General features: G+C 37.0%; 1 protein-coding gene across 2 annotated transcripts in view; it reads left to right on the top strand.

The window, feature by feature from the left end:
* Positions 1-7,402, top strand: part of Sypl1 (synaptophysin like 1) — a 30,069-nt gene extending 22,667 nt beyond the window's left edge. For both annotated transcript variants that reach the window (XM_076550803.1, XM_042260730.2), the window contains 2 exons: positions 5,509-5,694; positions 7,159-7,402. In XM_076550803.1, the coding sequence (XP_076406918.1) occupies positions 5,509-5,694; positions 7,159-7,293 (321 nt within the window). In that variant the 3' untranslated portion in view covers positions 7,294-7,402. The remainder of the gene's footprint in view (positions 1-5,508; positions 5,695-7,158) is intronic.
* The last annotated feature ends 8,154 nt before the right edge of the window (positions 7,403-15,556 follow it).

The raw sequence follows: 15,556 nt of genomic DNA, 5'->3' as shown, positions 1-15,556 counted from the left end.
TGTTGGGATGTTCAGGTCTTGCTGTTGTAGAACCACTAGTTTCTGGTGGTGCCATATTGCTCTTTATTATTTTTTAGGGTATTCTTACACTGCCGTCTACCTGTTTCTTCCTCCAATTTGTACAGGTGGAGCTTGTGACTCCAGGTGTCCCTCTTCTTCCAGTCGTTACAGGTGGGGCCTGTGGCTCTGGTGGTTGCTGGTGCTGTGCTGTATGAGATGGTTGGCAAGGGTGGGGAGGATGCTGCTGCCAGTATCTAAGACTGGGATGTGTGGGGTGGGGCACAGTATGTGCCCCTGGAGGCCTAGGGCCTAGAAATCTGGGCTATCCAGGCAGGGCCTTGGGGACCCACCCCTTATTCCCAATCAGTGGAGGTGGGGCCTGTGTAATAAAAGTAAATTTTTATACACTCAAATTTTAAATGTTCATTGACTTTTAGGTGCTGTTGATTAATAAGAATAAGTTTGTTGTTGATTAGCATTATTCTGAATTCTGCACTAAAGGATTTTAAGTATTTCAGTTTCAGATTTTTGAGTCTAAGTTTTCTTTTTTAATATAGTACTTTTTGTATTAAGTAGCAGATGATTTAATCAGGAATTAAACATCAAATCAGGAATATTAAGAGTAAAACACAGAAAAAAAGGATTTCCAAATTCTAAAGTCTTTGATCAATCATTTTAACTCACTGGTTGCAGGCCTCGAGGCTGAACGATTCACTTAGACTGCTCTATGACTGGAGTCTAGGAGGCTGAGTCTACTCTGTAGGGACCACAGTAACCTCTCTCTTTTCTTCCACCATCGTTTATTTTCTGTACCATGTTTAGGGAAGTTCCTACTTTTGAAATATGTGGATGTTAGGTTAATCTAGTTATCAGCAAATCAGATTTAAAGAGTATAACCAGTGGGCTGGGAAGATGCCTCACTTGATAAAGTACTTGCTATGCAGGCATGGTGGATCTGAGTTCACATAGAAGTGTAAATATGTAACCCCAGAACTAGGGGTGTAGAGTTCACTGACCAGGCAGTCTAGCCAAATGAGTGAGCTCCAGGCCCAATGAAAAACCCTGTCTCAGAAAATAGAGAATAGCTGTGGAATACACCTGACACTCAGTTCTGGCCTCTACACATGTTACACACAGCATTTATATACACATACACAAAATTAAGCAAGACCAGAAGAAAAACTGATGTTTTAGCCAAGAATTCAAAAGGGAGAAAATAACTGAAAATTAAGATATTTGACATATTTTGGTCAAAGCTCTAACTTTAGCCTTGAGGGAATTTTTTAGTGGCATTTTATCAGGTTTCTAAAGACAAGAAGTTTTTAGGAAATGTCTATTTGCAGCAAAAGTAGAGCAGAGGACAGGAGTCAAGAGGGGAGTGTCCCCACAATGCAGAGAGTGTCAGCTACAGTATTTCTTTTCTCTGATGGACACGGTTTAGTTTAAATGGACAAGAGGAAGTAGAGAGCTCAAATGCAAATACCGTGCTTGTGTAATTAACCCTTAGTTTTGTCCTTTAAGCACAATATTTATTCACTGTATGACTAAAAGGTGGCTGGTAAGATAATTAAAATCTTTTAAAAATTTTTAACATTTATTTTGTGTGTGTGTGTGTGAGTACACGTGTGTGCACATGCAATGGTGCACTGTGGAGGTCAGAGGATAATTTGTATGAGTCTGTTCTCCTTCCACTTGGTGGGGTCCCTAGATCTAACTCAGGCTGTCAGCCTTGCTGACAAGCACCTTTATCTGTTGAGCCATCTCTCTGGTCCAAGATAATTAAAATGTAATTTCATTAATTTTTTTTTTTTTTAAGAATTCTTCCATGAGAGCTGGAGAGATGGCTTAGAGGTTAAAGAGCATTGACTGTTCTTCCAGAGGTCCTGAGTTCAATTCCCAGCACCCACATGGTGGCTCACGACCATCTATAATGGGATCTGATGCCCTTTTCTGGTGTGCAGGCAGATATGCAGACAGAACACTGTATACATATTAAATCAATAAAGGAATTAAAATAAATAAATAAAAATAATTCTTCCATGATAAGCCTTAGAACTCATTTCTGGGTTTGGAGTAACTGGTTTTGGGTTAGCTTTGCTGTTAACATACACTAGCTGATGCCTTGTAGTGCTTAGAGGAACACCAAAGCTATAAACGTAGTGCCATTCCTATTTAGTTCATGAATTCACAGGAAGACCAAATAAGGTGAGACTTAAAATAAACTTCACATTACACAGATTCATACTCACAGTATCTTTGTAACTAGTCCAGTGGATAGTTTTTAGTTCTCCAACAGGAAAGATTGGGTAAGGAGATTTTTCTTCTTTTTTTTTTTTCTGTTACTTCTATAAGAAAATATTCAGAACATTAAAACCTTCATGTTTATTTTTTGGGAATGTAATAATTAACAGAATTTAATAGAAAGCCACTCAAGTTCAAAAGATACTGCTTCATCTTTTTGTTAATAAAATGAACATTGTTTTTTAAATTTTTGTAGTAATTTTTTATTTTTTGAAATTATAATTACATCATTTCCCCTCTTCTCTTTCCTACCTCCAACCCTTCCCATGTATCCCCCCTTACTCTCTCAAATTCATGGCCTCTTTTTCTTTGATTGTTATTATATTTTTTTTCCTAAATATATGAATAGGACTTGGTCAGTTCATATGATGCTACTTGTATATGGATGATTTCAGGACTGACCACTTGCTATTGGATAACCAATCAGGGGCCTCTTTATTGGAAAGACTAGTTCTCCTACTCTGAGCATTCCTTAGTTGTCTGCAGTTCTCTGTCTAGGCTTGAGACGTCCTCAGCTCTCTTCCTTACATAATAGCATGTCTACTGGTGGTATCCTTGTTCAAGTCTTTAGGCAGCCATGTTGATGAGGTTTCATGGGCGTGGTTTCTCTGACATTTATAGGAGGCATGATCTCACAGCAAATCTCCTGTCCTCTGGCTCTTACATACTTTCTGTCTCCTCTTCTGCAAGATCCCTGAGCCTTGGATGCAGGAGCTGTATTATAGATGTATTGACTGTGGTTTTCTGTGATGGTCTCTGCCTGTTGTAAAGAAAAGTTTCTTTATCTGTGGGTTTAGGGGTAGATATTTAGAATGTAGTTAGAAATTATTCCGGTTTATTTAATAAAGTGGCAGTTGTAGGGTTCCTTCAAGATCCATGATTTCCTTAGCTCTGGGTAGTTGGCTTGGCTTCCAGTACCAGGCATGATTTCCCTCTTGTTGAGGAGGCCTAACATCCAATTAAATAGCTGTTGGTTTCTGCCACAGTGTGCATGCCCTGCTGGTCATTGTGATTCATAACCATCATAGCTGAATAAAACTATTGGTTGTTTCCCTCCCTTGGAAGTTTGCATGGTGCCTTCTGGTACCATGAAAGCTAGTCCTCAGGGAGGAAACACTCGGTTCGGATCTAGCTCAGGTCCTCTGGGTTCTGTTTCAGAAATGCACAGTACCTTCAGCAATAGGAACTTACCTTGCATCTCTATGGGGCAAGCAACAGCAATAGCATATAATGTTGGGGGGCGGGGCGTCTCTTGGACAACTCTTAGGCCTGGTGTTAGGGTTTCTGTTAGCAAGTCTATGGCTTTTGGATCTTGAGAACATTGTTGACCTAGATAGCAAATTTTCATTTAAACTGTAATATATATATATATATATATATATATATATAGTGTGTGTATACACACTTACGTATTATATATAATTATATGTATTATATGTAATTTTATATAGCTAGAAAATATGGTTTTTAAAATTTTTACATGTATAGGTATTTTGTCTGCATATATGTCTGTGCACCACATGCATGTAGGGCTCACAGAGACCAGAAGAGGGTGTCAGATCCTCAGAAACTGGAATTACAGGAAGTTATAAACCACCATGTGGGTGCTGGGAGTTGAACCTGGGTCCTCTGGAAGAACGGCCGGTGTTCTTAACCATTGAGCCATTTCTCCAGCCCCTAATGAACATTCTTAAAATTCAGTCATGAAACTTAAAAGACTTGGTTGTGTTGTCTTCTTTTCTCTCTCTCTTTTTTAACCACTTCATTAATCCATCTTTTTTTTTTTTTTTTTTTTGGTTTTTTCGAGACAGGGTTTCTCTGAGTAGCTTTGCGCCTTTCCTGGAACTCACTCTATAGCCCAGGCTGGCCTCAAATTCACAGAGATCCGCCTGGCTCTGCCTCCCGAGTGCTGGGATTAAAGGCGTGCGCCACCACCGCCCGGCTGGACAATTATTTTTAACAAGACTGAGAATTTTATCTGAACATAGAAGCAAGTAGGAGGATAGGGAGTTTATATTGTATGTGCAAGGGATTATAACTTAGAATATGAGTGACTCGAGTGAAGTGAGGGGCAGTTAAAAAGAAAAAATGGTAGGGTTGGTTTATAGGTCTAAGCTGGATCAAAGACTTTTGCAGTTGGGATGAAAAAAACACCTGGTCCCCAGCACTTTATTTCTCAGGAAGCAGAGGCAGGTGGACCTCTGTGAGTTCAAGGCCAGCCTGGTCTACATATCCAGTTCCAGGCCAGCCAATGCTACACTGTAAGACTGTGTCTCAAAAAGAAAAACAGAACAAAGAGATTATGGAGAAATGCACTTGTTGTTGACGACAGGGTGAAGTATGAGTCTCAGAATACATGGCTAAGATTATGGTGACATCTTGGGAAGCTGCCTTTTTGTGTAAAAAAATGGACTTCAGAGCTAGAGAGACAGCTCAGGGGATGAAGCACTTAGGAAAGCCAGAGGATCCTAGTCAGATCTCTAGCGCACATGTACAGTTTGTCTCAGTTTCAGTGTTACATGCAGAGATGATAGGTAGGTCTTGGGGGCTTGCTAGCTGGACAGCCTGTCTGAAATGGTGAGCCTCAGCTTCGGTGAGGGACCCTGTCTCAAACAATAGAGAAGACACTTGAACTACTTCTTGTTCTCCATGTGTACAATGTAGGCATACACATACATACCAAAGTTGAAACTTTTTTTAAAAAAGGGACACGCAGCCATTCTTGCAAGAAGACAAAAAGATTTGAGTTCAAGACTTGCAAAACCCTGCCTAAAAAATAAATAAGATTGCCGGGCGATGTTGGCATACGCCTTTAATCCCAGCACTCGGGAGGCAGAGCTAGGTGGATCTCTGTGAGTTCGAGGCCAGCCTGGTCTACAGAGTGAGATCCAGGACAGGCACCAAAACTACACAGGGAAACCCTGTCTCGAAAAACCAAAAATAATAATAATAGTAATAATAATAATAATAAGATTTAGATTGTAAACTTCTAAGGAGATGATTAAGTCTTACTGTGTCTTCGGCATGGTGTTAGAAACAGTAAACACCAATGGTGATTAGACTGAATGACCTTTTATATAAAGTACATCGTGAGGACCATTTCTTGATACCATGGGATTAAACATAGTCCTTATTTCTTTATTGCTTATAGAAAATGTGCTGCTTTTAAATTCATTGCTTACTAACTGGTGCTTATTTTTGCTCTAGGACTTTATTATTACTCTTGTGGCCACTTTTTTGTGGTTGGTGAGTTCCTCAGCCTGGGCTAAAGCTCTTACAGATATTAAAATAGCTACTGGACACAATATTATTAAGGAACTTGATCCTTGTCTGTTAAAAGCGTCATGTCATTTTGGATCCGTGACTAGTATGGGATCCCTAAATGTATCCGTGGTAAGTATCTGATGCTTGCACAGTTTTTTCATTTGCTAGAACAGCATTTAAGAAAGTAACTTTCAATAATCTCTGTGAGTAAATTGATTCTTATTTTACTAAGCTACTTGGGTTCTAATTGGGATACACACACACACACACACACACACACACACACAATTTTATTTATTTACTTACTTACTTACTTACTTAAGGAAGTATTACCTGTAACCAAGATTTAAAGACTAAAAGACACTATTAATGGTAACTTGTACTGAAAAGATGTGCTAACCATTGTGCTATAGTATCTTAAGTTACTCAGCCATTCTGAGAGGAATATGAGAAGCAGTGTGTCAGCTTTGTTGTACAGCTGAGAAATGTATGTTTTACAGTCCTCTGAGGAGATACAACTTTTGAACCAGATCTGACTTTGTGCCTGTTCTCTTTTTTAAGTTTGCTTTACTTGGAGTACATAAAACGAACACTTTTAAGAGTTTCTTAAATCTGTAAAATTTAACATATGTGATTCATTATATTCATCAATTTATCAAATTGAAGTTGATTGGCAGTAACATTGTATATATTCTATTTTGGAACGCTTTTTCCAGAAAACGCTTTTCCATAAGATGAAAACTGCTTTATAAAGCAGTTTGCCCACATTCTTGATAATAACTGTAATGTAAACATCAATACTTAGAGTTTTTATTGATAGGTAGTGCTGTGACTGGGACAATTTCATAAAAATTTTGTGTGTACTTATACAAAAACTGTAAAGCATTTGCTTTCTAGTTACATAGTTCCTCAGTTTCTTACCCAACTCTTAACTTCCTAAGTCACCATCACTGATTACTGAAGGGCTTTGTTAAATAAGGTAGGTAGGCTCATCAGTCCTGTGTGTATGTGGGAAGAAAACTCCTATGTGCTGATGAGTGCAGGGTATGAAGTAGAATTCTGGCTGCAGGTGTTGGAATAGCAGAGGGCAGTCAGAAGAGAGAATGGAAGAAAAGTGAAAACCTTAAGAGATGCAGACTCGGCTTCCTGCTGAGCCTTTTCACCCTGGAATACCAAAGTCTAAATTCAGAGTAATAAAAGGGAGTTATTTTCTCAAATGTAATCCTATGTGCAGAAGTAAAAAGTTTTCATTTTTGTTGTTTTATGTTACAGATTTAGAGTATTAGCATGTTGAATATAATAAGTCATTATGCGCCAGGCGGCGGTGGCACGCCTTTAATCCTAGCACTAGGGAGGCAGAGGCAGGAGAATCTCTGTGAGTTCGAGGCCAGCCTGGGCTACAGATGAGTTCCAGGAAAGGTCCCAAAGCTACACAGAGAAACCCTGTTTTAAAAAACCATAAAAAATAATAATAATAATTATGCACCCAAAATTTGTTCAATGGACTGTATGTATAGACTTTGTTTTTTATTCTGCTTTGTATGTATATTAAAGCAAATATTAGATTTTTATATTTGTTTCCCTCTTTCATAGATCTTTGGCTTTCTGAATATGATACTTTGGGGAGGAAATGCTTGGTTTGTATACAAGGAGACCAGCTTACATAGTCCATCAAATACGTCAGCTTCCCACAGCCAAGGAGGCATCCCACCCCCTTCTGGAATATAATTAAATGGGGGAAATATACTGTATAAAATGTGTGCTATACTATGCCTTGTTGCCAACATCTTGAGAAGCATTATTGTTTCTAATAAAAAGTAATGGCTTTTTCAGTAAATTGGTGGGTTTAAAATTTTGCTGCTTTTCTATATAAAAACGTGCCTTTTTTAGAAATGCAAGATGTAAATGCATTTTAAATGTAAGTTTGAACATTCAGGAGCCTGTTTATGAAATGATACTTATTTTTAAGTGAACAATAATTTCACTAAGTTACCTTCTAAAGTGTTTACACCTTAAGCCTTAACATAAACCTTCATTCAGAAAAGTTATGTCATATCATAATATAGGAAGAATGAGTTTGGAATATACACTACTGATAGTTTGTACACATCATACCCCTAAGGCTTGGCTTGTTTAAGAAAACCTTGATTGCATAAACTGTATTTAGGAAAAAAAGATTAGTATAAATTTTATATATGAATATTGTTCATGTTAAAATTTTTTGAATTGCAAAGAATGGGTATATATTTTGTTTCTGTTTTTCTAAATGACCTGCTGTACTTATTAGGTGTGCTGAAATTGTCTTAGGAGCAAGGACTTGAAAATTCTAACAAATATGTAGAGTTAACTTTGTGCTTCTGGTGGTTTCTTAGACTTGCTATGTTAGAAAGAGCATGGTTCCCACAATAGCTATATATATATGGACATTCTTAATGATAATGGTTTGCTATACTTGTTCACAAGAGAGGAAAATCTACTTGTTTTCTTCAAGACCCTGTTAGAGGGTTACAAAAAATTAAGGTTGCCTTTCACTTTTGAAACATTAAAATTTAGTCAATGAAGTTGTTTCTCCTGAGTTTAACGTTGATATTGTGAAAATAAGTGCAGTTCAGATTTCATATTCCTTAATATTCATTCTTATTTCACAAAAGGATGATTAAGGAATTATGCTATAAAGGAACCTCAGTAAACTGTATTGTGTATGTGCTGTCTTTACACACACATTTGGGTATGTTGAGAATACAATGCTTTTTGTTGTACAGGGATCCAGACTTCCTGTCCTTACAAGATGATGTTTGTATGCAAAGCACATCTTGAGATATTGCCTTATTTTTATTGCTTTATTCATGGCAAAGTGTCTATGTAAGAATGTATGTTTAATACAGCAAACAATAAAGAAGTTACAATAAAGAATGCCCCAGTGTGACAGTAACTCCCCACCCTCAGGTGTGAGCAGCACAGAATGGAACTGGTTTTCAAAGCAGGAGGTAGAATTACAATAGTGTTTTTAAGTGTTTGTCAGGGAACAGAACAGAATTTGAAAAGCATAACTCTTACATTGTTTTCCTGGTAAACATTTTCTAGTTGGTCACTCAAATAGCAAAGATTACTGATTGAGAAGATACAGCTTCTGCAACTGGTTTTATAACACACTGGGTAGACTGCTTGTCTTGCATACATGAGGCCCTGGTTTTAATCCCTGCACTGCATAACCCAGCTGTGGCAGCCCAAGCCTCTAATCTCAGCACTGCAGTTTAAGGTCATCCTTGGCTACCTGGGGAATCCAAGGCCAATATGGGATGTGTGAGTCAGGCACACTCATTTCCTGCTCACCGGGTGCACTGTGTGTGTGTGTGTGTGTGTGTGTGTGTGTGTGTGTGTGTGTGTGTGTGTGTGTGTGTGTGTCTCATCTGTCTCTCCCCTCTGTTTCTCTCTGTATGTCTCATCTCTGTCTCTCCCTGTGTTTGTGTATGTGTCTCTCATCTCTGTCTCCTATCTGTCTCTGTGTGTGTGTGTATACATCTGTCTGTGTCTCTTTTTCTCTCTGTCTCCTCACACCCTCTTTCCCTTCCTACCTCCTTCTCTTCCCCCACCCCCACCCCCACCCAGGAGCTAAACTGCATGGTTTTGAACCTAGCCTTGGCCATTCACTAGCTGGTAACAAGATGAAATACCCTCTCTGCCACCATTTGTATCTGAAAACATGGAAATAAAAGTACTGACCTTGGGCTGGAGAGATGGCTCAGGGCTTAGGAGCACTGACTTATCTTCCAGAGGTCCAGTTTCAATTCTCAGCACCTACGTGACAGCTAATAACCAACTATAACTCCAAGGGGATCCAGTGTCCTCTTCTGGCTTCCACTGGTACTACATTTATACATAGATACACACATGCAGGCAAAACACTCATATGTAGCTGAAGTTTTCCTATGTCCTGCCCAGTCCACAGCCACTCAGACCCAAGTAAACACATATTTTAAATGCCATATTTTGTAAGTCTTTGAAATGTTTGAAGATTACCTACCTAATTGAAATATATCTATGTATACCTAGAAAACTTAACTAATTTATATTAATTTTAAATATTATAAATATTTAATTATAATTATAAATAATTATATGTAAATATATAACTAAAATTATAAATATTTAATATATTAAATAATGTAAATTATTATAAATAATAATTATATTAATTAAAACTGCTTGGCCATTAGATCAGGCTCACTACTGACTAGCTACTATACTTAAACTCAGCCCATTTTGTTAATCTATATATGTCGCCACATTTTCTGTGGCTTTACCTGTATGCCATTACATGCTGCTCCCTGGATGGTGAGCTGGTGTCTTTTGCCTCAGCCTTCCTCTTTCCAGAAGTTTTCTTGTCTGTTTATCCCTTCCTACCTGGCTACTGGCCAATCAGTGTTTTATTTATCAGAGCAACACAGTCACAGCATACAGAATATCCCATGGTATCTCCCCTTTTTTGTCTAATCAAAAAGGAGGGGTTTAACTTTAACATAGTAAAATTACATATTATATAACAGCTATCAAACAAGAATTAACAGTTACAATATCTAGTCTATTTATATTTGGCAAAATTAAAATATTTTATCCTCTATTTGTGAGTCTAAAGTTTTATATCTAATTTATCTTTTATCATAGCCAAGGAATATAACTATCTAGTTTTCATCTACATTGAAGACCCTAGAAGGATATAATATTACCTACGTAAACAGGAAGAACGTGGTAAGCAACTTTCAAAAATCTAGAATGACAGAGACAGCTGTCTACCTGGATAGTCATCAAAAGTTCCTCTGTACTGTTGGGGTATCCATCTTTAGCCGATAGGTCTAGAGTCTCTCTGTGTCCTGTAGAATGTCTGGCAGTTTCTTCTTCGAAGCAGGAAACTGAAGGACCATTTTGCCTTGCAAAAGTTCAGTGGTCACCTTCCTATGGGTCCTGTAAGTCCAGTTTATACAACATATTGTCAAGCAGTTGACACAAGGGCACTTTTTGCCCAATGGCTAACTTTTGCCACAAAGGAAGCAAACTCCATAATGAGTTTCTTTAATGTTAATTATCTTCTCTGAAGTAGATTGGTGCTACCAGGAGCAGACATGTGTCAATGTCCAGAAAGTCAAAGTTGTTAAAACATTTTAAATACCATATTTTGTAAGTCTTTGAAGTGTTTGAAGATTATCTACCTAATTGAAATATATCTATGTATACCTAGAAAGCTTAACTAACATGATTATAAGTTTGATTATCATAGATGACTAATAATCTGCATTTTTAATTATACATTACAATTTCAAATGAGCTGCACAAACATAATACCTTAAACAAGAGTAGAAATAATACATACAGTATAACAAAATTCACTTTATTAATAAACTAAAATCTATACCAATGTAAAACATTTTAAACAAATTGCTCTTTAAAAGTATATTCAACAATCCACCCTTTTATCCTATCATATCTACACTTTTTTTAGAAAGATAATGCTTTTATAATCAACCTGTTTTAAATAGAAATAAACATTTATAAACAATATTTTGAGAATTTGGGTGTAGTTTTTCATGCTGCTTCCTGCTGGATGAGTGCGCTGGTAATCTAATGGAGATCCTGAGAAAATTATAGTCAAGTCCTGACTGGAGTAGTCTGGCTGCATTGTCTGAGCTAGTTGCCTTGAAACAGTTCTGGATGTTGTATCATCTGGCTATGGTGTCATCAGAGACCTTGTAGGGGGTCTTGACTGGTCAAACCACATTAGCCTAGAAGCAATCCACAGGTTCTCGTCTTCTGTGGAAACAAAAGCAGAATCTCTTTTCCAAAGCAACATATCCATAGACATAAATTTTGAAATCAAGATATCTTTAAAATATACACATTGGTTTAGCTGCGTAGCCTTTACAATCAAATGTCTTCCTGCAGTGAAAAATTCCAAACACAATATAATAGACTTTCTGTGTAATATCCATCTTTACGTGGCTTAATTTTTATATTACCTTTATTGTCTCTTTAAAGACTTTATTTTTTAAAACTTTTTATATAACTGCAGGCAAAACACTCATATGTCTTTTTTTTAACTGACTTCAGAAATTATATGAAAAGCAAATGGCTATGGACATAAGTCCTCTGTAAATGTTAGCTGTGTCTGAGACTGTTAGCCTGGAGTCCAGGGGCTGGAGAAGCAAGAAGAGCTTCAAGCTTACAAGCCCCTCCCTTGGTAGTGTTTACAGTTTGATTTCTCCTCACCACACTTAGGTGTTTGACTTTTTCTGTTGGTAGATATTGGAGGTTAATGAAATAAGGTAATAGTCTGTTAAAATTAGAGTAAACTTAGAAAGGGCTCGTCTCCTCCCCTTCACACTGCTTTTTAGTGAACATTACAGAGACAATTTCTAGGACAAAAGCAATCAAAGCTTTCACTTCTCAGAGACAGGCTGCAGACAGCTGTATAGAAACAGACTCATTGCTAATGTTTTTAAATAAAGTTCACATGGATAATTTTCAATCTACTAAAGGTATGGGCAGCAGTACATGATACTTTATTTTGAACATAGTTAATGTTTTTATATAATATTTCAAAAAAATTGGTTGAATGTATAAACTCATACAGAACAGTTGCTCCATTATATAAACCAGATTTTTAAAAGAAAATATTACAAGAACAGCCTTTTCCCTACTGAGGTACAGTTGGTACAGATAGCTCAGAAATGAATATTCTTACCGGTACTTGATGGTACCAGGGTTTTGTTTTGTGAGAATTTTTTCCTGTGGATATAAGCAGTGCCCAAGTCATCTTGGTAGGAACCTGTGGCATTTACTTGGGCTGCATTTTTCTCCCATCTCTGGCTTGTATTTTCACTGGATTTTTGTTATAGGAGTTTGTTCATTTCAACGGTATGTAACTATCTTCCTCATGGCTTTTAGTTTTCCACAGTTTTTCTCCTGTCCCATAACAGAAGATGGCTCATTTCTTCTGGCATGATACAGGGAGTTTGCATTTTTCCTTTTAACAATATGCTTGAGTTTAAAGAAGGAGGAGAGAGCCATTCTCCAACTCCATAGTCAGCTTTAAATTTTAATTGAACTGGGACTACAAGAAGACGATAGAGTTAAATGGCTTTAGAGAAGAGCAGAAACAAACATTTAGGAAGACTTATAAAATTTTATAGATGATATACCAATAGGTCATTTTACTCTGTTTCCTGGGATAGATGATTTGTCCCTTTTCTTCAGTTGTCTCATTTGTCCAGTGTTCTTCAGATTCCTTAGCCTTCATTCTCCTAAAAGACAAAAACAAAAACCTTTCCCCAAGACTAATTTTGGGGAGGTTCCCTTTTGGCAAGTTATTCTCTGATTAAATGAAAAGGCATGTGTTATTAGTGTAAGTTAGTTTAAATTGGAGTTCATGCTGGATGATGAACTATCACCTCCTCTAATTAAGAGGTCTCTCTTGTTCAAATCGAACCTTTGTCAATTTTGATGGTATCCACAGCTATCTTCTCCTGTAGAAACAAAAGCAAAACCTCGTCCCCACGTAACACATATCCTGGTTTCCATTCTGAGGTCAGCATATCCTTGAAGTAAATAGGCTGATTTTATTCTGTAGTTTTTTTTCTATTATCCAATGTCTCTCTGCAGCTGTTGCTCCTTTCTCATTGGCACTGAGAAAATTCAAAGTTAATAGAGCATCATGCAGTCTATTTGTGGGGGGTTTTGTTACCCCTTTCTGTTTATTTAGCATATCCTTTAGAGTTCTGTTTGATCTTTCTATAACTGCTTGACCTGTAGGATTATGTGGTATACCTGTAATATGCTTTATATTGTAATAAGCAAAAAACTGTTTCATTTTAACAGAGACATATGCTGGAGCATTGTCAGCTTTAATTTGTGCAGGTATACCCATGATGGCCATAACTTCTAGCAAATGAGTGATTACAGAATCAGCTTTTTAAGAACTCAAAGCAGTAGCCCATTGAAATCCTGAATAAGTATCGATGGTATGGTGTACATATTTCAGTTTTCCAAATTCTGCAAAGTGAAACACGTTCATCTGCCAGATTTCATTCCTCTGAGTACCCTTTAGGTTACATTCTGCTGGTAATGGCATTTGATTGTAGAAGTAACAAGTAGGACATTTCTTTACTATTTCTTTGGCTTGTTGCCAGGTTATGGAAAAAAACTTTTTTAAACCTTTACTATTGACGTGGTGTTTTTTATGAAATTCTGAGGCCTCCAGCACATTTCCTATCAATAATTTATCAGTCTCATCATTGCCTTGTGCTAGAGGGCCTGGCAGACCAGTATGGGATTAGATGTGTTATATATAAAGGATGACTCCTTTTCCTGATTGTATCTTGTAATTGAATAAATAGTGAAGTTAATTCTGAAGCATCAGGGATAAATTCTGCAGTCTCAATATGTAATACTACTCTTTCAGCATACTGAGTCAGTTACTATGTTGAGAGGTTTTGAAAAATCCATTAATACTAACAGAATAGCATACAATTTTGATTTTTGAACTGAATTATAAGGACTCTGAACCACTTTACTTAAATTTTCTGATTTGTAACCTGCCTTTTCTTGTTTGTTGGCATCTGTATAAAATGTACGAACTCCAGATAAGGGTTTTTTCCACACAATTCGAGGCAAGATCCAATCAGCTCTCTTTATAAGATCAATTCTATCGCTTTTGGGATATTTGCTGTTAATTTCTCCCAAAAAATTACTGCAAGCTCTTTGCCAAGGTTCACTTTCTGTCCATAATTTTTCAATGTCCTCCTTAGTTAAAGGTATGACAATTTCTGCTGGGTCTATTCCTGCTAAATGATGAAGTCTCAGTTTTCCTTTCCAAATCAAGTCAGATTTTTTCCACATAAGTTTTTAATTTTTTTATTTGGTAAAAATATCCATTCCAATATAATATCTTCCCTCTGCATTAATATTCCTGTAGGAGAATGCCTAGAAGGTAAAATAACCAAAATACAATCCAGCTTTGGATCAATACGATCCACGTGCCCTTCATGTACTTTCTTTTCTACCAAGGCCAGTTCTTTCTCAGCTTTAGGTGATAATTCTCTTGGACTATTTAAGTCCTTGTCACCTTCTAAGGTTTTGAACAAATTATTCAGTTCATCATTTTTTACCCCAACAATAGTTCGTAGATGAGAAATGTCTCCAAATAATCTTTGAAAGTCATTAAGTGTCTGTAGTCAATCTCTCCTAATTTGCCCCTTTTGGGGTCTGATTTTTTTATAGCTCTATTTTATATCATAAATAATTAATAGAATCTCCTCTTTGTATCTTTTCAGGAGCAATTTGTAATCCCCAGCAGGGCAAAATTTTCTTTACTTCTTCAAACATTCTTTCTAAAGTGTCTGCATTTCAGTCAGTAAAATATCATCCATATAATGATAAATTATAGATTTAGGAAATTTTTTATGTATCATTTCCAATGGCTGTTGTACAGAATATTGGCACAGAATTGGGCTATTCAACATTCCCTGTGGAAGGACTCTCCATTGAAATCTATATATGTGTGTGTGTGTGTGTGTGTGTGTGTGTGTGTGTGTGTGTGTGTGTTAGTGTTACTTAACTGGCCTAATGGCTCAGGCTTCTAGCTATCTAGTTCTTACATCTTAAATTAATCCATTTCTATAAATCTATACCTTGCCATGTGGCTCATGGCTTACCGGCATCTTCACATGCTGCTTATGGTGGTGGCTGGCAGTATCTCCCTGCCTCAGCCTTCCACTTCACAGAATTCTCTTCTGTGCTTGTCCTACCTATACTTCATGCCTGGCCACTTCCATTGAAATCTTTTAACCGGTTGAGAATTATTGTAAGTAGGCACCATGAAGGCAAATCTTTCTCTGTCTTTTTCTTGTAAGGGTATTGAAAAGAAACAGTCTTTTAAATCAATAACTATGAGAGGCCATCCTGTTGGTAACAGAGTAGGCAAAGGAATTCCAGATTGTAG

The sequence above is a fragment of the Peromyscus maniculatus genome, chromosome 14 (genome assembly GCF_049852395.1).
Source record: "Peromyscus maniculatus bairdii isolate BWxNUB_F1_BW_parent chromosome 14, HU_Pman_BW_mat_3.1, whole genome shotgun sequence".
Lineage (NCBI taxonomy): Eukaryota > Metazoa > Chordata > Mammalia > Rodentia > Cricetidae > Peromyscus > Peromyscus maniculatus.
Note: the sequence above shows the minus strand (reverse complement) of the source record. Positions and strands in the feature narration are given on the sequence as shown.